Here is a 25,643-nt window from a genome sequence, read left to right as displayed (position 1 = left end):
GGAATGCATGCACGCAGAGTGGTTTTAATAGTGAGCTTTAGTGAGTCCTAGTTCTGTTAGGGTTAACAACAAATCAAGGACTTTGCTGCTTCAAGAGCGCACACCCTAGACATTCCACATTCCACAAATAAGCTTCGCAACCAGGATCAGCTCCCCGAGTTTCGTACGGGTTACATTTTATTGGTCTTAACACAATAATCGCAAGACCCATGGAAATATATGCGACTTTTGCCTTCCTTGACTCATTAAATTTCCAATAAAATCAATGTATTTGATATTAACAAGTCAGTATAGTTTTGTTGGTTAAATAGCTGGACAGATATATCTCCTGCACTCCTACTTGCCTTAATTGAACTGCGGATAGTCTGAATTGAAACCAGGAGTAAAGATATAATTTCTTATCTCTGTCGGAAATTTATATTTGATATAAAAATAAAATATGAAGATGTTCTTACAGACGCATGTTTGCTATCATGGTATTTCCTGCACGGAACAACTGTAATGAAAACTATATGTGGCTGTTTCCTTCGTTTAAGCAAAGTTTACAAATTTGAACATTAGTTATTCATACTGTTCTTTACATTTTGGAGAGAGTATGGACCAAGCAAACACAAAACATTTTCGACATCATTCGCAAAAGGTTAGAAAATGTTGCCAGAAAACGTTTAAATGTCGGGTTATATAAAGGGTGAACTAATGCAAATATTCTAACATAATGTTTTTTAAGTGTTCACAAAATATTACAATAATATTTTGAAAACATTCAAAAAATACTTTTGTAGTGTGTTTTCACAAAATGACCTTTATATAACCCGACATTGAATGATATTAAAACGTTTTTACCAAAACCAAAAATCCAAAATATATCCTGTTAAAAACGTTTTAAAACCGTTTTGTGTTTGCTGGGGATGTGGGTACATACGTGTACATAATTGCACTGCACATATCATGTGTTAACCAAACTTTGATTTCTATTAATTCTATTAATACTGGGTGGTTAAAATATTTCTGTTAATACCGGGTGGCTAAAACCTTTTGGGAAGATATTCTTCTTTCTTTTCTGACGAGTATATAAAATCACCTAATCCTTCCTTTAATAACGATGTTAAGATTTTATAGGTAAGCAGCAGCGTCAACAAGTCTGTTGTCAAAATTATGAAAATCAGACAAGTTGACAGACCATTGCCGACTGACCAGTTAACAGTCTACGTGTAGCTGAAATAATGTCCAAAAATGTACAGAGTGTGTAGCAACTATGATATTGTATTTTGAACAGTATTGCAGAGCAAAGTATATTTTGACAGAAAACTCCTTTAACTTTGGTTCCTTTTCATATCCCCTATTGTACCTGTTTCGAGCCGCCCAATTCCTGTAAAATCAATCAAAATGTCCCAAATGAGACGCAGAGAAGGATTCATATCCTCCCAAAGAGGATTTGAACTAAACGTATTGCAAAGAAATAGAATCGTACGCTTATAAAAAGGATTATTCCATTTGAAATCCATACACCTCCTTTGCCTGTGCCCCTATAGGGGATATAGGACCATATCTTCCACATAGGAGTGTGAATTTTTAATGGGATTACTCCATGTGGGTGACTCCATTCAAAATCTGTGTGGGGGATTAAGGTCACATCTTTCAACTGGCATAACCCAATATCGAGGGGTCGGAGCCAAAAGGCCCTAAGTACAAAAACGACAAGTACAAATGATACAGGCGTGTTTGTACTTAGGGTCTGTTAACAGTTTCTGTGGCTATAATTTGTTAATGGTATACAATCATAAGGTGCCTAGTGATGTAAGAATTATTTTGGTACCAAACAGCCCTATGTGCAAAAACGTCATTTTGAGATGCAGGCGTTTTTGTACTAAGGGCCTTCTGGCTCTCACACATTTCATGCATCGTGTTGCACTTAGAGCTTTATATTTTTTCGCTGTTAACAGTTTCTGTGCCAGTCATTTGTTAATAGTATACAATCATAAGGTGCCTAGTGATTAAGGATTATTTTGATACCAAATAACCCTATGTGCAAAAACGCCATTTTAAGTTGCTTTACATTTTCGCTGATAACAGTTTCTGTGGCTATAACTTGTTAATGATATACAATCATAAGGTGCCTAGTGATGTAAGCATTATTTTAGTACCAAACAGCCCTATGTGCAAAAACGCCATTTTGAGATGTAGACATTTTTGTACTTAGGGCCTTCTTGTCCTCACACATTTCATGCATATTGTTGCACTTAGGGCTTTACATTGTCGCTGATAATAGTTTCTGTGGCTATAGCTTGATCATGGCTATACAATCATAACATGATCATAAGGTGCCATGGGTTGCAAGGATTATTTTGGTATCAAAATCTCATTTTGATTGGAAGATTTGGAACATTATGGATGTACCTTTCAGGGGGTGTATGAGTTTCCACTAGAATAGCCCATTGCTGTCACCTCTCAATAAAGTAAAGGATATACCTGTGCAAAGCACTGCGAGAAACTTCATTTGCTGATGTTGGTAATCTAAGGCAATGAGTCAAGAAGAACCTCCCAATTTTTGAACGTGAGATCAAATCCGGTCTTGGTTTGTCTTTCAACACCAAATCGTGTTGTTACTCATATCTTAAAGAATTAATTTCTTATTTGACCTATAGATCTTATAACTTGTCGCAGACTCAACCTGAATCTTATGTATCAGTATGATTAATTTCATCAAAAACAAGACAAACTTTCGTCCCCATTTGTCAATTTGTAGTCTCATTTTAGTCATTTTGTCAAATTACTATGGGGGAGTTCCCCCAACCCCAGTTCCCCTGGCTACGCCTCTGATTGCTAACGAGTCACTCTTCATAATAATAAACAATGACCGTCACTGCTAATATTAGCTTACGCTGATAAAGGTTTTCAAGCCTCATCCAAAATGATAAAACGATTGAATTGTTAAACATTTAATGTGGGCTATCCCCCTTATCTTGGCTTTATAAAGCAGAACTGAAATCGAACCCAACCTCTATTCCGAATCATATACTACTATTCTCGGTTGTTTGATGGCACGTAGAACTGTATTTATTTTTAAGCAAAGTTGAACACTGATGGCGTTATTTATCTTAAATCGTTTTGTATCTTACAAGGGTTAGTAATCAATAGCAAAGACATTTTCTAAATTTTATTTATCATGAAATGAAAGAAATAACTCATATTATTAGGCTAAATTAAACTCAAAATACATGTAAGTAGCGCCCTCAATTTGCTCACAAATATAAAAATTTATAGAATAACAATTAGCACGAAAAGGCAGAAGATAAAATTTGGATAAAGAATGGAAAATCTATGTCAAAAATGGTTACAATAATTAAAAACATCGGTCGATGTTTTGCCACAAGTTAAAAAAAATAACGGTTAGTTCATGAAAAAGAAGAAGTGAAATTTAGCAAAACGCGACGAGGTTTATTTGCCCGTATTAGAGCTCTATTGTTCCGCTATTGTATCCGCTATTGTATCCACTATTGTATTCTATTCATAAAAGCTACTGCAAGAATCGCGGCAATCCCTGATATTGCTGGTGTCTACCGACGGCGTTTCGCATTTATTAACATTCAAAATGATCCGATACTCTTACATTTATAGACTTATTACCGCTTTTTATATCATATTCAGAAATTGCAATTATGAAAACTACAAACTTTGAAAGTGAAATATATTTACCATCAAAAATATATCATACTTAAATTCTATAGAATCTAATCAATCTATAGATACCCAACCCAGAAGTGCCCATTTATTTTCTAAATTTTTGAGTGAACACGATAATGCGATTGATTTTCTTACACGTAAAATACGGCCAATTCAGAGAGAAAATCTTGTTTCACGTATAGGGCCAGCTAAAGGCCTACTATAGACATTTTCTTTTTGTTGGCTGGCCGCTGAGCTACATCTTTTTACTAATTATAGATACGTCAAAACGTGTTCCCATGTTGAAAGTGTACAAGCTATTTCTACTTGCTTTAGAGAGAGCACAATTGAATGAAGACGATTTATTTATGCCAGGATTTCATTTAATATAACTATTTTTTATTTTAATAATACCCCATACCTAACAAGAACTGGGCGGCGCCAGGGTATTTTGATAGGGGGGGCAAAACATTTTTAGAAATTTGTTATGTGGCGCGACAGCGCCGGCCGTCGCGCTTGCGCGACGCAGGGGGTGTCTGAGGGGGGATGTGGCCCGCTCAGAATTTGGAAAATTTAAAAAATGAAAGCACAAATGAAGCCATTTGATGCACCTTTTTCGGGTTATTTATTTCTTTTCCAACCGCATATTTTTATGGATTTCATTCACGGGCCCGACTTTCAGCCCGCTGGTTTTAGGCATGGACCTACTCAATTAGTAAATCCAGCACCTTTTGGCAACAAAATAAGTTCATTGTACAAATGTGCACGAAGTGAAATATGGTGGAAATGTTAAACAAAGTCGCGCGAAGCGCGAAAAATTGGCACTTTTTAGGCTAAAATGGCCAAATATGAGGTCAGAAACCCACATACAGGCATCAACATTAGGGAATGATTGTATGGACCATCTACCCTATCAAAATATTGGGGGGATTTATGCCCCACACCCGGGTCGGATCTCTACGCCTCTGGTCGCAACGCGGTGTATGTTAAGTCAGTTGCATTGTATGTGATATGCCGGGTTTTTTATTATAAATTGGCACGATAAAATATATGAAGGGGGGGGGGTCTTAAGGTTGGAAATATTTCAAACTGAAAGCCGTAATCAGGAGCGTAGACGGGAGGTATAGTCGCCCCCTATGATCACTAAAAGCCCAAAACTCCACTTTGCGAGCGTAGCGAACGGAAAAAAAACCCTGTTTTTATGCTTTTTTAGAAAAGAACAAAATTTGCCCATTCGCGAGTGTAGCGAGCAAAAAAACTAGGTTCTTTATGAGTTGGGAGAAAAGGCAAGAGAAGCCATGTGACTTTTATGGGGGAAAATTTGCCGAAAATGGGCCCAAAAAATAAAAACCAACAACTTTAAAACCGCGTAGGTCAGCATTTCACAAGGGGCAAGATGTCCGAAGGGGGAGTTTCCTCCTTCTAACCATGGCCAGGGAGGGGAATGGCTCCTTTTCTTCTTCTCCCTCCTCTCTTTCTCTTCCCTCTCTTTTCTCTCTCTTCTTCTCTTTCTCTTTTCCTTCCTTTTACCTCTTTTTTGAAAATCATAGGGGGGGCAATTGCCCCCCTTGCCCCCCCTGTGGCGCCGCCCCTACAAGAACATAAGGAAATATTGTAAAGGCCATAAATATACGCACTCATGCATAGGGAGACAAACATGATAAAGTTAATCTGTTCTTTTCATTCTCGTTCATTAACCTTTGGAACATTTTAATCCTTCTCGGCAATCTAGGGCCATAGGCCTATAGTAATTTAAATCGTTAAACCGTAGAACGATCTGTTGGTTGGCATAGATTTTGAATAAAATGGAATCCCATCACATCAATTCAAAGCTACACCCTTTTTTGAAATACTGGTTACCACTGGCTCAAAACGTGTTCCCATGTTGAAAGCAGTCGCAGACAAACTCTTAAATGAAATGCAAAGAAAGAGGAAGAGAGACTGATGAAAATAAAGGAAGAAAGTAAAGAATGAACAAGAAAGAGAAAATAGAAAGAAAGAAAAAAAGAAAGGAAGAAAGAAAGAAAGAAAGGAAAGAAAAAGAAAAAAGGAAAGGAAAGAATGAAAGTAGGCCTATGAAAGAAAGAAAGAAAATAAGAAAGAAAGAAAGAAAGAAAGAAAAAAAAAAGAAGAAAGAAAGAAAGAAAGAAAGAAAGAAAGAAAGAAAGAAAGAAAGAAAGAAGGAGAGAAAGAAAGGAAGGATGAAAGAAAGAATAAAAGAAAGGAAAAAAGCAAGGAAGGAAAATGAAAAGAGATAAAAGAAATAAAGAAAAGAAAAAGAACTAAAAAGGAAAGGAATAATGAAAGTAGGCCTATGATAGAAAGAAAGGAGGTAAGAAAGAAAGAGAGAAAGAAAGAAGGGAGAAAGAAAGAAAGAAAGAAAGAGAGAAAGAAATTAATACAAAAAACTGCTATAATGGAGAGAATGAAGATCTACCAAATGGGCAGGGCGTGACCATAAGGAAATTAAAGTTTGAATGCAGAAAATTGGACATTACGTCCGATGCTATCAGGGCCAGCAAGGGTGCCGTAATGGCATAGTATGTATATGAATGGATGAAATAAATTGATTGATTGATTGATTGATTGTATGTTGTTCCTTCAACCAACGCTAGTGATCTGAATCTGAGGTTTGGAGAAGGCCAGTGACTTTAAGATCAGACGGAATATGGGGAATCTCGTTGTAGTGGCGCGTGATGGGAGTGTCACGGTTGTTTTTGCTCACTTTGATAAAGTACTTTTGTACGAAAGTCAGTGTATAATTTTATATTAAAACATCGTTGAACAACACCATTTTGTTCAATTACTTTTCACTTTTTACCATGCGATGGTACGTGGGACTCTTAATTTTTTTCTGTACCAAATAATGAGATTTATATATTTTCTAAGACATTAGATCTGTTTAATAATTTATTTTATTCAAAAAGAAAAACGTCAAGTGTTCAAACTTTAAAGCTCTTTTTCTCGAAACAGCGATTTTAATTTCAAGTTAGATCATTTTACCGAATCAGGGCCGAATTAGGCTGTTTAGCTTAATCATGTGAAGTGACCTCTTGAAATAATATCACACTGATCAGACTGATCTTTATGTTATTACCGTGAGGCCCACATACAAAGTTCAACAAAAAGTGAACGATGTTATAGCTTGGAGGGCTAACAAACCAACACCGCCAAATTCGACTGACGTGTGTACAACGTGGGAAGCTATGAGGAAATTGAACACTCGTTGTCTGATCATGCATGTGTTTATGGTTATGGATAACGGTTACTTATAGCAGCTCTCGTTCTGCTTGGGTCATCAATATGTCGTTTCAAGTCCCTCGCTGAACTATTCGGTTCAGCTATTAATTTTTTTAATAATTCTTACCCCATGCAGCTGATTGGGGTGGTTACGGGTCGTCAAAACCACTAACCGCGAAATGAGGATATCGAACTAGTTTGCCCCACAGGGCTAAAAAGAACCACAAACCGCGAAATATGGATATCCAACTAGTTTGCCCCTCGAAGCTTCAAAAACCACTCATCCCGAAATATGGATATCCAACTAGTTTGCTCCGCAGGGCTACAAAGAACCATTAACCGCGAAATATGGATATCCAACTAGTTCGCCTCGCATGGTTACAAAGAACCCACTTACTGCGCAATATTTTTACCTCAAAAAAAGAATTATATATTATCAACGTACCAAAAAACGTTTCAAAACGTAAAAAGGGGCCAAAGTTTAAAAAATCTTTCCTGTGTGGCTTTTCACCCTTTTTTAAAACTTGGTCCCATTGATGAAAGTTTCTAAAGACCCATATGAAGTCATCTTTAGGCTACTTGTTTATTTTCTTAGTTGTCATTGTTCATTTTGTAGAGTAAATGAATTAATGTTCGTGCGTGATTGACGTTTTTCCGTAAAGACGTTATAATGTATTTTGATTTAAGCAAAAGTAGCAAATACTCACTTTGTTAAATTCTTCATCGTCTTGTGCGATTCTGCGCCTCATGTACAGATGTAGGGCCTATATGCAAGTTGACAGACAGTCAATTTGCTAAGTATATATAATACTCTACTACTCTCTATGAACACGCAATATAATAAAACATAAACCTTCAAATGATTTTGATAATACATAGCCTATGCTTTTGAACAGTCTTAAACCTAATTGTAGAAATTACTACTATACTGAATGGGACCAAGTTTAAAAAAGGGTGAAACCTTTGGCCCCTTTTTACGTTTTGAAACGTTTTTTGGTAGATAATAGTACAGCACAGTATCTGCTATGATGTTTATTTGAAGATACGACATTTCGGCTTTGAGGGCATGCTGACTAATGAATTAAGGTTAGCAAATATTTTAAACTGTTACAAATTGGTAGTTCACAGCATCTTGCGAATGGTAATGAGCTTTGGCAAATATTGCATTGATCATTTCATAGCGAGTGTGTAGAAGAATCCAAATATCACAGATATACTTTAGGTCCTGAGGATCTTGAGTTATGTTGTAAAGAGGGCTGAATCAGCAACACTTTTGTAAAACGTACATAACTCATTAACAATAATAAGTCAAGTAAAGCAAGTTTGCAAAGTATATGATTTGTAGAATGAACTTTTGCAAAACATCAAAGCCCTTATTTTTCAATAATATATTTATTTAGATACTGATTTTTATTTTTTGGCTGCTTCGACCAACAATACCGATTATAGTCTACACTTAAAGCCAATAGCCCATGATAACTTGTCTTCTATAAGACCAGATATTCAAGTGGTAGATAAAATAACTTGTCTTCGAAGTAAAAAAGTTTTATTAGTAATCACAGAACACACTCTGAATCAGCTATTAAGCCGAGAAAATTACTTCCCTCTGTTTTCTTCAATTTATACATGTGGCATATACATAAAATCTATTTAAACAACTTGACAAACTACCAAGTTTAGAAGTGTCAGCAATGCAATAATAGGATTATGCGTGACAAGATTCATGGTGTGATCGCTAAAGACACCGATTAAGAAAAGGAAATATATGTCTCATCATACAATCTGTAGATCAGGTCGGATATAGCTTTGACAGTTCTGTGGTTCATCTTATCTGTGTCAAGCAAACATTCGGCATTTAAATTGCAGGTCTATCTTTAAACCTCGTCTTACAAAGAGGTGATGGTCTTACAGCCATTCTATAAATGATTTTTCACCCGGCACGGAATCTGGCACACTAAAACGTCCAACAAACAATCAATGACTTGAAATACGCACCTAGTGTACTAAAACGCCCATATACTACCAAATGACTTTATTATGGGACCATCCTTTGTGTGCTGATAGAGGTACATTGTAATATTAGGCTAAAATGGGTTATGTATCAAAGCCCACGTGCACGTTCGTTTTGCTTAGCCCGCCCATGTCAGATGATTCGGCAAATTATATTTTATTTCCATTTTTCCTTTCCTTTGAAATTCTGAGAAAAATTTGGAAGAAAAGTTACTTGTTTCGATACTCGCATTGTTTAGGTAGAAAACAATCGATATTTGTATTATGTAAACCAACCACAATTTTATCCTGTGTACTTTTTAACACTCGAAAATGACATCTTGCAAAATTTAGTTTAAAGAAAATCCATACACAACAAAATAAAAATCGTTAAAAAAATCTCAATCCGCATTCGTTTTTGAAACTGCCAATTTTTTTAAACCTCATGCGGGTATTTTTTGGGGGGGCTTTGGGGGCGCCAGCCCCCCAGGGTCAAAGACGGGGGCGGCAAAAAAGAAGGGGTGGCGGAAGAAGAAGAGGCGGCAAAAAGAGGGGCGGGAAGAAGAAGGGGCGGCAAAAAGAATTAGTAAAGAAAGAAGGGCGCGTTTTTTGGGGGCTTTGGGGTGCCAGCCCCCTGGTAAAAAGCAGGGGCGGTCAAAACGAAGGGCGAGAAAGAAGGGCGGACAAATCTGAAAAAGCATTAAAAAAATGGTACTATACATCCAAATGTGTTGCTTTTAGGGCGCTAGCGCTTATATCCTTTTTTTTCTTCTTTTTTTTTTTGCTCTTCACTTTTTCAAACCACCGTAAAAAAAATTGGGTCAACCTTTTCGGGCTGTTGATGAAGGGGCGGCAAAATTGAATTGAACCTTATCATATGTAGCAGATGATTATCACCCACTTGTAGACATGGTATTATTGTATATGTAAACATTTTGACTAAAGTAGTGGTAATCTGTTACATTTACACAAACAAGATGAGTCTTTGAAAATAATTACCTATTTGAAAAGGGTTATACAACAAGAGTTAATATTTCTTTGGAAGTGACTTATGTATTTGTAAATGAGTGGTATTTTCTTTGTTTTGTTTTTGTTTTGGGGTGGTTTTTTTGGTTTGTTTTTTGCCTTAATCTTCATTTTTATTTGCAAGAAAATGTACTGGTAATACCTAAGCGTTTTTCTTATCGGATTTTCTTATTGTATTGTTTTTCTAAAATATTCAAATTATTCTGATATATTAACGCACGTGGTTTTATCAAGTATCGGTAAGATGTCTACAGGATATCTCAATCTTATGCTGACGGTGAGCTTAACCCAGAAACACGTTTACTGTTTTTTCAAATAATGCGAATGTGCTCAAATGGAGTTCTAGCTTCTAGGCCTGCCTGTAAGGAACAACGGAGTAACTACTTGTCATGAGCTATTCCAAAATGAAAATACAACCCATTATGGAAGACATGGCCTTAATCTTCTACACAGGGAGTGTAAATTTCAATTGGGATTACCTGAATGGGAGACTCCATTTGAAATCTACACCACCTGTGTGGGAAATTACAGTCACGTCTTCCAAATAGGTGTATATGGATTTTAACTGGCACAGATGGGGTCCATTTTAATATCCACATTACCTCTCTCTGTGGAAGATTTAGCTGAAGTCTTGTACATTATAGAAGAAGTACGAGTTTTGAATGCAATAGACAATTGGGTAATTTCCATTAGAAATACTTACACCAGTTTATTGAAGATATAGGTAAAGCCATATTACAGCGGGAGTATTTCAAAATGATTACTAATAGTCCGTCTGTGAATATTTCCTAAATCTTTCACAGGGACAGTGCGGGTTTCAACTGGAAGAGCGCATTGGACTTTCTATGTTAATCAATTACTGCTGGTCAAACATTACATTAGCAACTTTTAATCTCAAAAAGCCCGAACTCTAGTTAATTGAGGAATATCAATCGTTTAGTGCAGACTACTATCGTCCACTAGAACTACAAGGTGTCCCAAAAAAGAGGCCCCTCATTGCGCCCTCTTGTTCTCCTATTTCTGACAAAATATTTTTAATCATTAGCTTTAATAAACCAAAACAATTATTTCAATCGGCTCACAACTTTTGAAGATATGCCCTTTTGAATAAAAGTACCAGTTTTTCACTCTGTCCACGGATAGCAAACAGAGTGGTTGGGATGGCTCATGCGGTGGAGTGGCATGCGATCACCAGACCTCACACCACTTGATTTTTTTCCTTTGTGGCAAAATCCAAGATCTTCACAAACGAATTACTGAATGCATTCGCAAGTATCCGGCGCACAAGGATGGTACGCAACGCAATTGATGCAATGAGGACCAGGGCTGAAACCTGTATTCGCCAAGGAGGCAACCAGGTAGAGGGCAGAGCAGCACAGTAAACTCACTTCAGAAAAACCAAATACAAACCAACCAGCCTTTTAGGGCTACCTTTTATCCTAAAAAGTGAAATGATTTATGTAGTGAATAAAAAAAGAAAGCAAGAAACAACAAAGTAAGAAAGTAAGAAACATAATCAAACAAAAAGGCGTAAATAACCAAGAAAAAATAAGTAATTGCAAGTAAAGCAAAAGAAGTCCCATTCGGCATCCATTTTACCCACAAATTAATGACACTATTAACAAAATCCATTGCCCATAAACCCACCGGTAAAGCCCATTCCATAAATAAAGTTATTTTATAAAGTTATCATTGAGGAATGTTTGATATTCATGCATGGTATGTGTACTCCTTGTGAAAAACGGGTACATTTCTTTAAAAGAGCATATCTTCATAAGTTGTGAGCCGATTGATATAATTGTTTTAGTTTATTAAAGCTAACGACTCAAGGTTTTTTTACATGCCCAAATATATTTGATCAACTTTTCAGAAATAGGAGAAAAAGAGGGCGCAATGAGGGGCCTCTTTTTTTGGGGGACACCCTGTATCAACTTCTGACAGGGTGGTATTTGAAGAAGTCTCTCATATCCTGTATTGTACTTACGTTTTACTCCACTACAAAAAGCAATGTAGGTCTAATATCGCCTATGTTCTGTGAAGCCAATTATAGTTTTAAGAACAACCTTATGGAGATATAATTTCCTTATGGAGACTCAAAACATTTCTCCATAAGGATTTCTAACCACATAGCATTAAACAATTACTTCAAATGTATTGCCCTTATAAAGGTCTTCAGGAGTCTACCCTGTAGAATTGTAGCGTTTTATGGTGTGTGGTCCTTTTGTTTATGCCGTGTGGAGCCAAATGTAGTCCACGTACAACCCTATGGAGATCTGCTCTATAAGGAAAAGGAAACCCCCTGGAAATTTATCACAAATGTATGATCTCCATTTAGTAGGGAGCTTGTATACGTATGTTCTCTTCAACTTTGTATTCTAACCATGAGGATATGGGAACACAGTATATGGCAAGTAATGCCGTAAAAAGTGATGTGAGTGTCATTGTATTTCCATGTTTGAATTTCTCGTGTCGAATGTTGTATTTTCCAGGTCAACCAATGGAATGCCTTGAGGGATCTTTGTCATGTTCTATATTTATTTTCTTTTGAATTGTATCCAGATTTGAAGAAACAAGAGTAGGAAGTGTGTATTTCAACATTCAAATCATTTGACAGGTGAATCGTTTACTTTGCCAAACAAATAACGATTTTGTATGATATATTCATAAATGAATTGAGACACAATTTTGGCTATAGCATTGAGAAGAGGGGAAATAAATTGTGTTATAATGTTAAAAAGAGAGGAAATAAATTGTGTTTTAATGTTACGTTTAGGACAATGCTGTGTAGAAATTTAGATACATTTATTATCCACTGTTTGACTAACCCAGCTTGAAAAAACCCTATAACCAGTTCATTGGAGTGCCAAATATCGAACATGGTTATTGCATAATAATTAGCGTATACCCTCATAGGACAATAGCTGTACTGTGTTAATCTCATTATCTCCTCATGTGGTCAGTTTCGCTGGTCCTGGACATGTACAAGGTCAGACAAAGTCAGACTATAACCATAGTGACAAGGTATACATGGTATAATTAGATATAAAATTGAACTCATAAAACTATCCAACTGGACACACATTTTTGAGAGGCTACCGTATCGCACCGTATCCAAGGTGCATCTTCAGGCAGACTGTTGATCTGGCGGCAAACAACAGTTGGCCTAAAGATGCACCTAGGATAAGGTGCGAAATCATAGCCTCTCAAAAGTCCAGTTGAACAGTTTTATGAGATAAATTTTTATATAAATACACATTCAATTACAAATAAAAGGAAGTTTAAACGTTACTATATAAAAGTACTATTCAGTGTGTGATTTTTCGATGAATACTTACAAGTAGAAAAGCTGTGTAGGCAAATGCTGCACACGATAAGCTCATAAGCACTGTGTAATACCAAAACCAAAACCCCAGTAATGACCACACATGTCTGAAAAAATAAAGATAAAACAAATGAGTTCAAAATGAGTTCGAATCATTATTACAACTTTAACCATTCACATTTCCTAGATCCTCCACTGCATGTGCTGTTAATAGCCCTAGCCTTAACCCTCACCAAAGCACATACCCTACCGCCACTCTTGCCTCAACCCTAAGCTTTACTTTACACCTTAACCTTAACTCGAAATCTTAACAAACCAAATGGACAAAATGGCATGAGGACGAAATGGCACACGACACCGTTACATCATGTAACACAATAAAAGTTAAAAGTTAAATCCTTCCCAAGCCTTTCGGCCCATTGGGCGGCGCCTATCTCCGTTTCATAACCCTGGGCCACATGTCTGCAAGCAGAAAAGCTACAGCAGGGGGTTAGTCTAATTAGGAAACCATGTGTTTAACTTTCCCTACTCCATTCTTTCAATGCCGAACGCCTGGCAAGAAGGCAGTAGGTACCATTTTTAAAGCCTTTGGTATGGCCCGGCCGGGATTCGAACCAGCGACCTCCCGATCGTGAGGCGGACGCTCTAACCACTAGGCCACCACGCCGGTTGTGACACAATGTAACACAATGACTCGGTTCAAATGTTTGATTCTGTTTCGCCATTAGGCAAGAAATGAATGCACTGCACAAACGTTCAGGGTACTATAAAAAAAAAAAAAAGTGTCATCGGTACCTCTTCGGGCACCGATAGCGCTATAGGACCAAAAAGGATGTTGTTCCTTAGTGCTTTCATCAAATCTGCAACTTATTCAATCTTTTTAAGCATCAATTGAATCCCTTTGGATTTTCTGTATCTGATCAGTACCTATATCTTTGGTACTCTAACAAAAGATACGATACCAAACCAAACTACCTAACAATTTGGTATCGTTAATTGTCAGTAGATCTGTCAATCAAACCTGTCAACTCAACAATAGCGGTCAATCAATCCTTGTGACGCACAATAGGTCCTTTCGGATTAGCCATTGTTATTTGTACATTACAACATAATATTTGAACTCGTTTGTTTGCGGCACTTCACTACACAACATTGATTAATGGGCTCTAAAAATGAAGTAAATCCAAAATAGAACAAACTTGACAGATATTGCTATCGGACAAACCACTCTAGGTGACAGAATGTGTTTGACTTGAAAGGTTTTAAAATAATGTATATCAAATTTACTTTCGTATTCACCTCACTGCACTTTTACGAGAAAAACGTTTATATATAGCATGTCCTACATATGTTTCCGGTATCATGTTGGGAGAGTTTACCTTTTCGGTAAATCCCATAAGCCTTTGCGGTTAGACTTGCGATGTCGTCACGGCGATGCGAACACCTTTACTGCGCACTTCACGGCTTTGAAATGCGCAGTGACGTTGTTTGATAAGCGATGCACACATCGGCGTGCGTTCAAATGCCGACATCTCAGGGCTACCCGAAAAGGCTTATGGAATTTACCAAAAATATCAATTAATGTGTCTTGTTTGATTCATATGTGTGCGTTGTGCGGTATGCCATGAAATGAGGTTTATGTCGGCAAATTCGCATTTGCGCGGTGCGGGCCAAAATAGGCATGATGGCTGGAGTTAATTGATATTTTCCCCCGATTTCTTCTCTTAAATACTAGTAGAGGTAATGTGGTGCTTACGTATGTTTATGTAGTCTTTTTGTCATACCCATGCATGCTTTTTTATTATACTGATTATACAAATTGATGTGGTACGTATACGTGTGTTGGGAGCCATTTTGGGCGTCATGGCTTGTTATTTAATATGATATACGAATTGATGTGGTACTGTAATACATGTCTACGTGTTGGGCGTCATTTTGGGCGTCATACATGTCATACGTATGCATGCCTTGTTATTATGAGTATACGAATAGATGTGATACTTACGTGTCTACGTGTTGGGCGTCATTTTGGGCGACTAACCACAGATACATATTGGTTAATGTGACTAGGAATGTGAGAAGTATAAGCACGAACCATAATCGCTCCATCTGCAGAAGAAAACAACATGAGGAAAAAATTGCGTTAAAAGATTGGAAACTTTCACTTTCATCTGTTCATTCCCAGAGAAGGGTTCTCCCTGGTTGAAGGTGTACTGGGATGTGCCATGGTTTTGAGCGATTTTGGTAAATCATTGAAGAGCAATTTGGGCAAAAGTACCTTTAAAATCACCCAATTTGGGCAAATTTGAGTGCGGTTCTATTTGGGAGCTTTTTGAGAAAATATAGGTAGGCCCTATACTAATGGATTGCAAAAACTGCAAAAGGTAGGTATCGACATCCAATGGTCTGAGTGGCACATCCCTGAACAAAACTTTTCGAAGACCTCCGCGGCTTTTATTCAAATCATTGAGTATTTTTCAGTGCAAAGTATACCACTGAAAACTTGTAATATGTCTTGAAAGAAGAAGAAGAATGATTCTGCCGGATCATGTTTTATGGCTTCAGGTTACCATCGTTAGGCCATGTCTTGGGTGGTGTTGTTGTTGTTAGTCTTTGAGGTGCAACATTGTTGATTGATCAGGAACTGAGATGATGAAGTATTTTCCTTCATCAATTCCCGCGGTACCCATGAGTCTGATTGCCTAAATCATTATCTGTGCGTTATAATTAGACTCTTAGATGACAATGCAATTAAAGATGACATTATTATAGTTGGATCCCGCTAATACTAAAATCAGATGGGGAAATGTCAATAGTTTTCGCAATCCGTATTCCTGATGCATGGAAACTGTCTCGAGTGATCCCTGTTTTCAAGTCTGGGGATCCTCACGCTGCCTCTAACTACAGACCTATCTCTTTGCAACCAATTTGCAGTAAGCTTCTGGAAAAGGTTATTCATAGTCAAGTTTTGCAGCATCTCATCAACAATAATATTCTCACAAACAGACAGTTTGGTTTTTTACCCAAGTCTTCCACCACGGATGCACTCTCAACTGCTCTTTATGAATGGTACAATCACCTTGAGGATCGCAAAAGCATCGCCATGGCTCTTTTTATCTATCTTAATCTTTTGACCACGTCTCCACAGCCCTCTGCTCCATAAACTCCGAGCTGTTGGTATTTCCGGTCCACTCCTCTCTTGGTTCAAGTCTTACCTGTACAACAGGTCCCAGTTGGTTGCTATCCGTGGTGTGGACTCACAATCTGTTCCTGTGCTTTCTGGAGTTCCCCAGGGCTCTGTCCTGGGGCCTCTGTTGTTTCTTGTCTATGTTAATGACTTGTGTCTTTCTTCCTTTTCTTTAAACAGTTCTCTTGTTCTTTATGCAGACGATACTACTCTCTTCAAGCCTATCTCTGCTCCTGATGACTTGGTTGATTTCCAATCCGACATTGATTCCATCCATTCTTGGTTCTCCCTTAATCACCTTTCTGTCAATTCCTCCAAAACAAAAGTCATGGTCATTTCCACTAAGAAGGACCCTTTTCCGGATCTCAATCTCACTCTTAACAGCCTGCCTATTGAACGTGTGTCATCTGCGAAATTTCTTGGTGTCTGGCTGTCTGACAAGCTTTCCTGGAATCTTCACATTGATAACATATGCAGAAAAGCTCGCAAAATCATCGGCTTCATTCATAGATCTTTCCAATCAGCCCCTTCAGCATCCGTCGTTCTTTGTACTTGGCCTTGGTTCGCCCCATTCTGGAGTATGGTTGTACTACTTGGCATCCTCTTAACATAACCCTTACCAACCGTCTTGAGTCTACCCAAAGATTCGCCTGTCGTGTCATTCTTCAGTCTTGGAACCGCTCCCATGAGGACCTTCTATTGGATTCCGACCTGCCCCTTCTTAGTAAGCGTCGTGATGTTGCTTCTCTGTGTCACTTATTTAAAATCTTTGCCAATCTTTGTTCTTCTCCCAACCCTTTCCAGCCTCATCCCAGACCTGGTCTACGAAACCTCAATTCCCGCGCTGTTCAAGTTCCTTTCCGCCGGCTTTCATTGTCCCAGAGATCATTTTATCCGTTTGCCTCCTCCATCTGGAATTATCTCCTGAAGCTATTGTCAATGCTTCTTCCCTCCAGGCCTTCAAATTGGCCATCCAGTCCCACCTCCTCTAACCAGTTCACATAATTTATGTTTTGTTTTATTTTATTCTGTATTGATTATATGTATTTTCTAGTAATGTTTCTGATTTTAATGTAAGGGCAATCCTTCAATTTATTGTGTAATCAATATTGGATCTGCCTGGCCTTGTGCCAAATGTTATAAATAAATAAATAAATAAATTTGGCGCGACAATGTCGATTAATTGGCGGCAATTTCGCTAGCTGTCGTTGCTCCGTCGTACGTTGCGAGGCGTCGTAACTCATAAGGTCAATTTCTATAATATTCAAATGCCAGTACGCGCCGTTAATTACGGTAAAGAGATAAACTAAAATCATCTGTAAGTTACTACGAGTAATGAGTATTCGTAAGTTTAGTTACTTAATAAGCTTTGTAAACTGGACCAACTGTAAAATACTATTTATTCCCTCAATATCGTTAACATTTCTTGCCGTTTGGTGATCTTCTTTTAGACCTTCAAGACAAATGTCAGTCCCTTGTCAGTCCATGTTGCATCCTTTACTATGTTTATGTTACTCCCATAAATAACATTTTAGCTGTCATCAGTAGCAATTTCTCTTGGGTTACCAATCATAATAAGCCTATGGGCAATGTCTGGTTTCAATGGGACATAATCTGGCGTCCAACTTTCAACAAATCGTGTTTTTTTTGATATTTTGTATGATACTATGTTTTGTGGCTACTATTATAGTCAAATGAGAAATTACGGGGCGTGGTAAGAACTGCCTTTCCGATGTGAAACATGATCTTTTCAACAAATTTAAGTGGCTGTTTTTTTATTGTTTCTGACTTCTTGAACATAACTTAATGTCTTCCAAAACTTGTCCGATTGCTTTCAATGTGATTTAAAAGGTAGACGTGGTATTGTTGGTCGAAGCAGCCAAAATATCGATTTTTATTATCTAAATCAGTATATTATTGAGAAATTACAATTTGATGTTTTGCAAAAGTTCTTTCTACAAATCATGTACTTTGAAAACTTGCTTGATTTATTGTTGTTAATGGGTTATGTACGTTATACAAAAGTGTTGTTGTTTCAGCCCTAACAACATAAGTCAAGAACCACAGGACCTGTGATATTTGAGTCCTTCTACAAACATGATGAAATGATCAATGCAATTTTTTTTTTTTCTTTTCTACCATTCGCAAGATGCTGTGAACTACCAAATCGCAACAGTTTAAAATAGTTGCTAACCTTAAGTGTCTACAGTTTCAACTGGATACCTTCCTGAGAATACCTTTCACCAGGGACTTTCAACTTCACAGTCGAATTCGTTATTATGAAGAACTCAAGACAACAGCGAAAGAGTTTAATATGATTGGTCTTTCAACGTATTTCATTATTTCAAGGCCGTTGCAGCGGCAGCATTTCTCATCTAGACTGAATTGTTCAAGGTCGTTGCAAGTTCTCGAGACTGAAATTGTTCAAGGATGACCTTGAACAATTTCAGTCTCGAGAACTTGCAATGATGCCACGTTGGCTATTCCATTGAAATCCACACACCCCCAATGGGAGACATGACGTAAATCTTCCACACAGGGGGTGTAGATTTCAAATGGAGACATCCATTCATGAAATCCCATCTGAAATTCACATTCTCCCGTGTGGGAGTTTAAGGTCATGTCTTCCACAAGGGTATGTGGATTTCAACTGAAATAGTCCGTTTCTCGAGACAGCTCCAATAGTTAATTCATGCGGCGAAATATTCCTTGTGAAACTAATAAAGAAATATGTATAAATACATTTAGAGCAACAAAAATTTGCATCGTGTGTTTTGACTTTTGGATGTTACAGTAATCATGTTAACAAATGGTGTATTGTTGTTGTTGTTGTTGTTTTGTTTTTTGGGTTTTTTTTCTGGTTTAATTTTTTAATTTTGTGTTTTGTCAGCAAACAAAACTGTCATAAAACTTTGTAATTTGTAACATATATTACACAAAATATGAATAGACTACAATATTAACATGATTGAGAGATCCAACTTACTTCAATAATTTTGTCATTTTTTAATTGCATTATCATCTAGAGGCTCATTAAAAAATACCCAAACAGTGATTTAGGCAAGCATATACTCATAAGTATCATGGGAACTGCTGAAGGATAATACTTCATCATCTCAGTTCCTGATCAATCAACAATGTTGCACCTCAAAGACTAACAACAACAACACCCAAGACATGGCCTAAAGTTGGGAACCTGGAGCCATCAATCACATTTATAATCCTGCAGAATCATTGAGTCTTCTAAGTACTATATGTTATAGAAGATATTTTCTGTTGCTGATGATCAGCCAACCTGAGCTACAGGCTATATTAAAATGTTTGGTACCAAGACACCGGGTTAAAGCCTGTCACATCATATTGCATCTCCAGATTCACATAATTCGTAGGTTTATGTTATAAAAGTTAGTAAAATAAAAGTAAATATCAAAACTGATTGGTACTAATCATTAATAAATAGCTTGTATCAAAAAAAAAAAAAAAAAAAATCAAAATCATGGTTGGTGACTTTTTTATGATGATGATAATGGGTTGGAAACTAACAATAAATAATCTTACCAACAATAAATAATTCATTGCCCATTAATGATGGTACCCTGGAACAATAAATCTTAATTCTGCAAACTCATTCTCAGCTTAATTGTTGATAGCTGCAAGCCACACGATCAAGAGGATTCTGATTAATTGTTGACAACTACCACGGAATCTTTAAGTGTCTCAGTACAGCAGCCAAGTTATCAGGACCATGTTAAGGGATGTACCATTTGACTTCCAGGGGGGTATAGAAGTGTTTAAAAAAATTTATCCCACCATATGAGCAAAAAAGTTTCCCCACTATCACTAAAAATTGTCCCGACCTCAACTTCCAGCCCACACATGCCCCACTGGAAGTCAAATAGTGCGTCCCTTAGAAGCATGCCATAATAATCTCCGTATTTTCTATGTTATAGGCAACATTGTTGACATGGGGTGCTGTACTCAAGAAGACAGAGTAACCAGCTTCTTATGTTCACTGGCATGAGATAATATACATCAAAATGATTGAAACCGGGACCTTTTTCTTCGACTTGACGAAAACAAAATAAAAAATGTGAGAAAAAACAAAAAGAACAAAACTATGCAATTTTCGTCAATTTGGATATTTAGGGTAAGTTGTTGTGGTGAACCGAAAAAACTGTCCATTGTTATTTTTGCAGAAATCTGAACTACATAAATTTCCTTTCTGAAACTGTATACTTTTTATGTACTTGTCATTATCATTACTTTTAAAGATACAATACAAAACAATGTCTAAAATGTCCCACTTTGAGTGATCCTGCGTGCCACCTTAAAATGCAGGAAATCATACATATTAAGGGGGTACTACACCCATGTGGTAAATTTGTGACTTTTTTTGCATTTTTCTCACAAAATAATTACACACTGGTAACAAAAGTTATGTATATTATTGGGGCAAGGAATCCAATTACTACACTGAAATTTCAGTGACTCAAGACAAGCGGTTCAGTATATATGATAGGAAACGAGGTACATCCTAGTGGTACCTTATATCTGATCATAAATAACAAACCGCTTGTCTTGGGTCACTGAAATTCCAGTGTAGTAATTGGATTCCTTTGCCCTATAATATACATAACTTTTGTTACCACTGTGTTATTAGTTTTGAGAAAAATGCAAAATTAGACACAAATTTATCGAGAGGTGTAGTACCCCCTTAAGGGAACAAATTATGTCAATAAAAGAGGATTGTCACTTCTGGATCATTTCATCAATAATAAATGAACATTTATTATACATGGTTAGATATTATTGACCCTGTCTTTACGAGTGAGTTCCTAAACTGAGTTCCTAAAGTCTTTAAAATTCTGAAAATAGCAAATATATGTATTGATCAATTTTGACGGGAATGTTAAAAAGGGCATAAAATAAGCACATCATTTTTTCGACTATTTTATTAAATGATCCTGTAGATATTCTGTCGTAACCACTACCTTTGTTCATTTCTGTAAAGTATTTTGGTTAAAATTTCTACCCGCTGTTTATATTATAGGTTTTCCCAGATTATTTCGCACTTATATCATTCATATTCGTAAAAGGACAGTTTAAATTCGCCCTAAAAATCGAAGTCGCACAAACTCAAAACCAATTTCATTATTCGATCATTGAATTTCACATTTTGTATCAGTAGATTCACATTTGTATCTTACAACATGAACCCCAAAGAAAGTTAACATAGTTTACATAGTCATGATAGTTGGTGCTGGGGTTATTAAGTAGGCATTAAGGTTTCCCAGATACCGACTCTAGGCGTGCATAATCAAATGTAAGTCCAATGTTTCTTTTCAAATAAGTACCACATAAATTAACGAGGGAAATTGATATTTATATTGCCAATCATTTAATCATTTGAAATCTATAATGTTTAAGGTGTTCGTGATGGGTATTATGCTTGTCATCTATGTGACCCACTTTAGCTTAGCACGCTAATTTACTACGCCAATAAAGTATCCTTACACTTGGAAAAATAATCACAATTTCAAAACAATATTGGGATAAATTTGTTTTTTAATAGATGCACTATCTAATCCTGCACATTATGACACCACATTAAATCCAATTTGACCTCAAGAAGTAAAGTTACGAGAAATTGAATAGACGAAGGTCCCGTTTTAAAAGTGACAAACTGGTCTATACAAGGCGCAAAAAGATTCCAACAAGCGCAACAAAGAGACAGCACAGTTTCTTCAATGAAGCGTTATTTAAAGCAGTTTTTATCTCAATTTTTTATTCTCTGTACTTTTCATAACTTTCATTTTATTTGTCAGTTCTTTTTTTTGTTTTTTTTTTTTTTTCTTTTTTTTTTTTTTTTTTTTTTTAATTAAAGCAAAACGCATAAATTAGCCATTCACTACTCTCAAACCAGATTTGTGATCTGTGGAGTTTTTAATAGGCCAGTTTGTCACTTTCGAAACTGGACTATTGTCTAATCAAATGCTTGTAACTTTACTTCTTGAAGTCACATTGGATTCAATGTGGTGTTATAATGTGCAGGATTAGGTAGTACCGTACATCTATTAAGAAACAAAATTACTGCAATATTGTTCAGTTTGGAAATTGTTATTATTTTACCAAGAGTAAGGATACTTTATTGGCGCAGTATGTATGGTGTGATCAAGCAAAGTCAGTCAAAAGTCGGACATATTTAATTTTCAGTTTCTTATTGGATTGTAAACAGCATTTGCAAAGCCAAACATTGCAAAAAAACCCATTGAATTTGGACAACCAGTTCAAAAGATATGAGCAGTTAAGGAGTTTCGAAAACAATAGGAAACAAAAGGAAATACTTCCTTTGTTTGGCCATATCTCAAAATCAATATTTCCGACTTCCGACTGATTTTGCTTGATCACATCTTATATAATGCATGGGTGTTTTACCATACAAAATGGCTTGAATTGAGGATCCAATATGCAAACACTTTCAGTTAACTGAAGAACAGCATTACTAGGCTTGTTTGTACTCATTTTGAATGTATTTTCATAGAGCTTTCTAATATGACCTTGAAAAAATAAAAAGTTCAATTTTTCGGAAAAAAAGTGTCCACCTGCTATAAAGTGCATAGTAGTGAAGCTCATAATTTCATAATTTGCGGTGAGGGATTAATGGGGATGATTTTGAAAAATTGCTCTACTTAATCGGCAAGAACACATTCACTGCCAATGACATGAATGAAGCCGTTACATCAAAACACAACCTTCGAGGTACCGGCGAAGCTTTTGGATCTAAGCAAATCCAGAGCATCCAGGTCCATGGGCGTGGGTGTGGTTCACGAAGAGTTCGTAGCTAATACGAACTGAACACAAAACTATTGCACAATATGAATTAGTATAATGAATGTATTGCCAATCAATAAAAATGACTAGCTAAGATGCAATATGTATATTCTTTGTGATTTTCCCGATTGAAAACCTCTTTTGTGGCGTTCAGAAACCAGTTCAAAAACCAGAACGTCTTCAAGAGATTAGTTTTGATTTTCGCAATTGGGCGACAAATTTTTAGATTGCTTAGGGAATAAATCAAAAGGTTGATGACGTCCTATACATTATGATAAATGAAAGTCCTTTAGTCAGGATAGGTGTCAAAAAGTCCGATTACGTTTTAAAAAACTATAACTAACAGGACGATGTCTTCTGTACCTTTAAAGTGCAAGCCCCGCTTTTGGTTCAAACTTCTTAAGGAGTTAGTCAAGGTTAAATTTTATCCATGTAAATGCTGTTCTGTCTGTCATCAAAGTAACAGGTGTAGGTCAGTTCTTCTGTGGAGAACTGGCCAAGCGGGGCTTCCTGTTTAAAACATAAAAGAATAGGAACTTGATTTGGTGGTGTGATCCCTAAACGTACCATGCTCCTGGAGCACCATACGGGACAGCTCTACTGTGTCTGAAATAGCAGATTCATGATCTGCATTGGCTCATTACCTCTTACCACATTATGGTATCAGGAAGCGTTAATAATGCTCTTCGTGGCACTATCGCACATTAACATTCAGATAATGAGAAGCCTATAAGGTAATTTCGGATACTAGCTGACTTCATTCTTCCTTGCAGTACACTGTCACACCTGACCTGGGATTTCTCACTGTCATGGTTTTATAGTAGGGATGCCCACTCTCAATACAGTTTCCACTAGAACGATTTTTCATTTACTGTGTGCGTGCACTCACACACGTATTGTCTATGGAGAAACTGATCGATACAAGAAATCCCAGGCATGTTAAATGGCGTACATACTTGTTTTGATCCAAATGTAGGCCTATATCAGGGTGTTTCAAGAAATTCCTGATTCCACCAGAAAAAATTTCACCAAACTTTTTCCTGTTTGGTCAGTAAATAGAGAGGACCTTCCTGCATGAAGAGATCAACTTTTTTAATGAAAAATTTAATGAGATGAGAACTACAACAGGTTGAAGTGACACCATTCCGTGCATCAGGTGTTCAAACGCAATTATCTCCAAATTTGGAGTGAATCAGACAAGCAAACTTACATACTCATAAAATTTAACTATTTATGAAGACAAAATGTGTAGGATGTTAAGAAATTTAAGAATGTTTAAGCCTACCGCGGCCCATCTCAAATCATGCACTTCCCCGTGCACTTCTTACTACCATGTCCATTTCATAGGGAGTATAAAACCGGGGACCATCATGGCTTCCATGCACACAGTGTATTGCTCAATGTAGTAAAGATAAACTTTGAGTTGGAGCAAATTTCTCAAAATTGGCAGTGATTAATGTTACCAAACTTATGCCATGATGAAATATAATAATTTTTGAAGATAAAATGTGCTGACCGTAAAAGATTGAACAATGTTTAAGACTACCGCCATTCATTTGAAATAATGCACTTATTGTTCATCTCCTCTATGGAGATATTTTCCATGGCGGCCATCTATGATCATGCTTGCGGTTTCACCAAACAAACCATGGGTTTTGAGGTCTTATATTTTTGTTGTATGTCAACAAAATCGATTAAATTTTCAGGATGATCTTATTTTCATGTTGTTATAAGCAAATATAATGTTCCAGATAACGCTAGTTAATAAATACATTAAGAAAAAGTACCTTAAAATTGCACTTTCTGTTAGTAATCCTTTTTGGACTTTAACTTTTTAAAATGTTCTAGCAGCCCTATATAAAACCGTAACACTCAAAAGGCCATATCTCTGGAATGAAACGTCCGATTAAGATTATTTAAACGCCAAAATGTTTCTTTCATCAATTCCCAGCCAATAAGTTAGGTCTGAATCAATTTAAAAGTACTTCAATTTTTAGTGGACATGCCTATTTATAGGTTGTGGTTATTTGTGATTACAACAGTATGTCATATAAATCAAATCCTTTTTTAAGATGCATACTCCATTAACTTCTTATTTTCAAGTCTGCTGAATGTTATAAAAGCTGTAACGAAAAACCTTTTGCAGTTTATAATCTTAGTCACTGCACTTCTCTTTTTAAGGGAATTTTAATCTATGTTATTTTTCCTTTAAAAAAAAGAGAGAAAAGCGCCGTGATTTATAGTGCGCTACGCACAGGCACAACACCTAGACGTTGATCCACAAGCCTCAGCACACTTTAATTTTTTTTTTTCAAAATGGTAATAGCCTAAGAAAATGATCACCATGCTCATCACCACAATCCACCATGCCTTTGCAAATGACCC

At 36.7% G+C, this 25,643-nt stretch overlaps 1 protein-coding gene across 2 annotated transcripts in view; it reads right to left on the bottom strand.

Moving 5' to 3' along the window:
- The window catches only part of LOC140170141 (glycerophosphodiester phosphodiesterase domain-containing protein 5-like), a 126,791-nt gene that overhangs the window by 59,233 nt on the left and 41,915 nt on the right, over positions 1–25,643 (bottom strand). For both annotated transcript variants that reach the window (XM_072193461.1, XM_072193462.1), the window contains exons 3-4: positions 15,246–15,349; positions 13,254–13,347 (exon numbers count right to left, since the gene is read on the bottom strand). In XM_072193461.1, coding sequence (XP_072049562.1) covers positions 13,254–13,347; positions 15,246–15,349 — 198 coding nt within the window. The remainder of the gene's footprint in view (positions 1–13,253; positions 13,348–15,245; positions 15,350–25,643) is intronic.

This window comes from Amphiura filiformis, chromosome 14, assembly GCF_039555335.1.
Source record: "Amphiura filiformis chromosome 14, Afil_fr2py, whole genome shotgun sequence".
Classification (NCBI taxonomy): domain Eukaryota; kingdom Metazoa; phylum Echinodermata; class Ophiuroidea; order Amphilepidida; family Amphiuridae; genus Amphiura; species Amphiura filiformis.
This window is presented reverse-complemented; position numbering and strand designations above follow the sequence as displayed.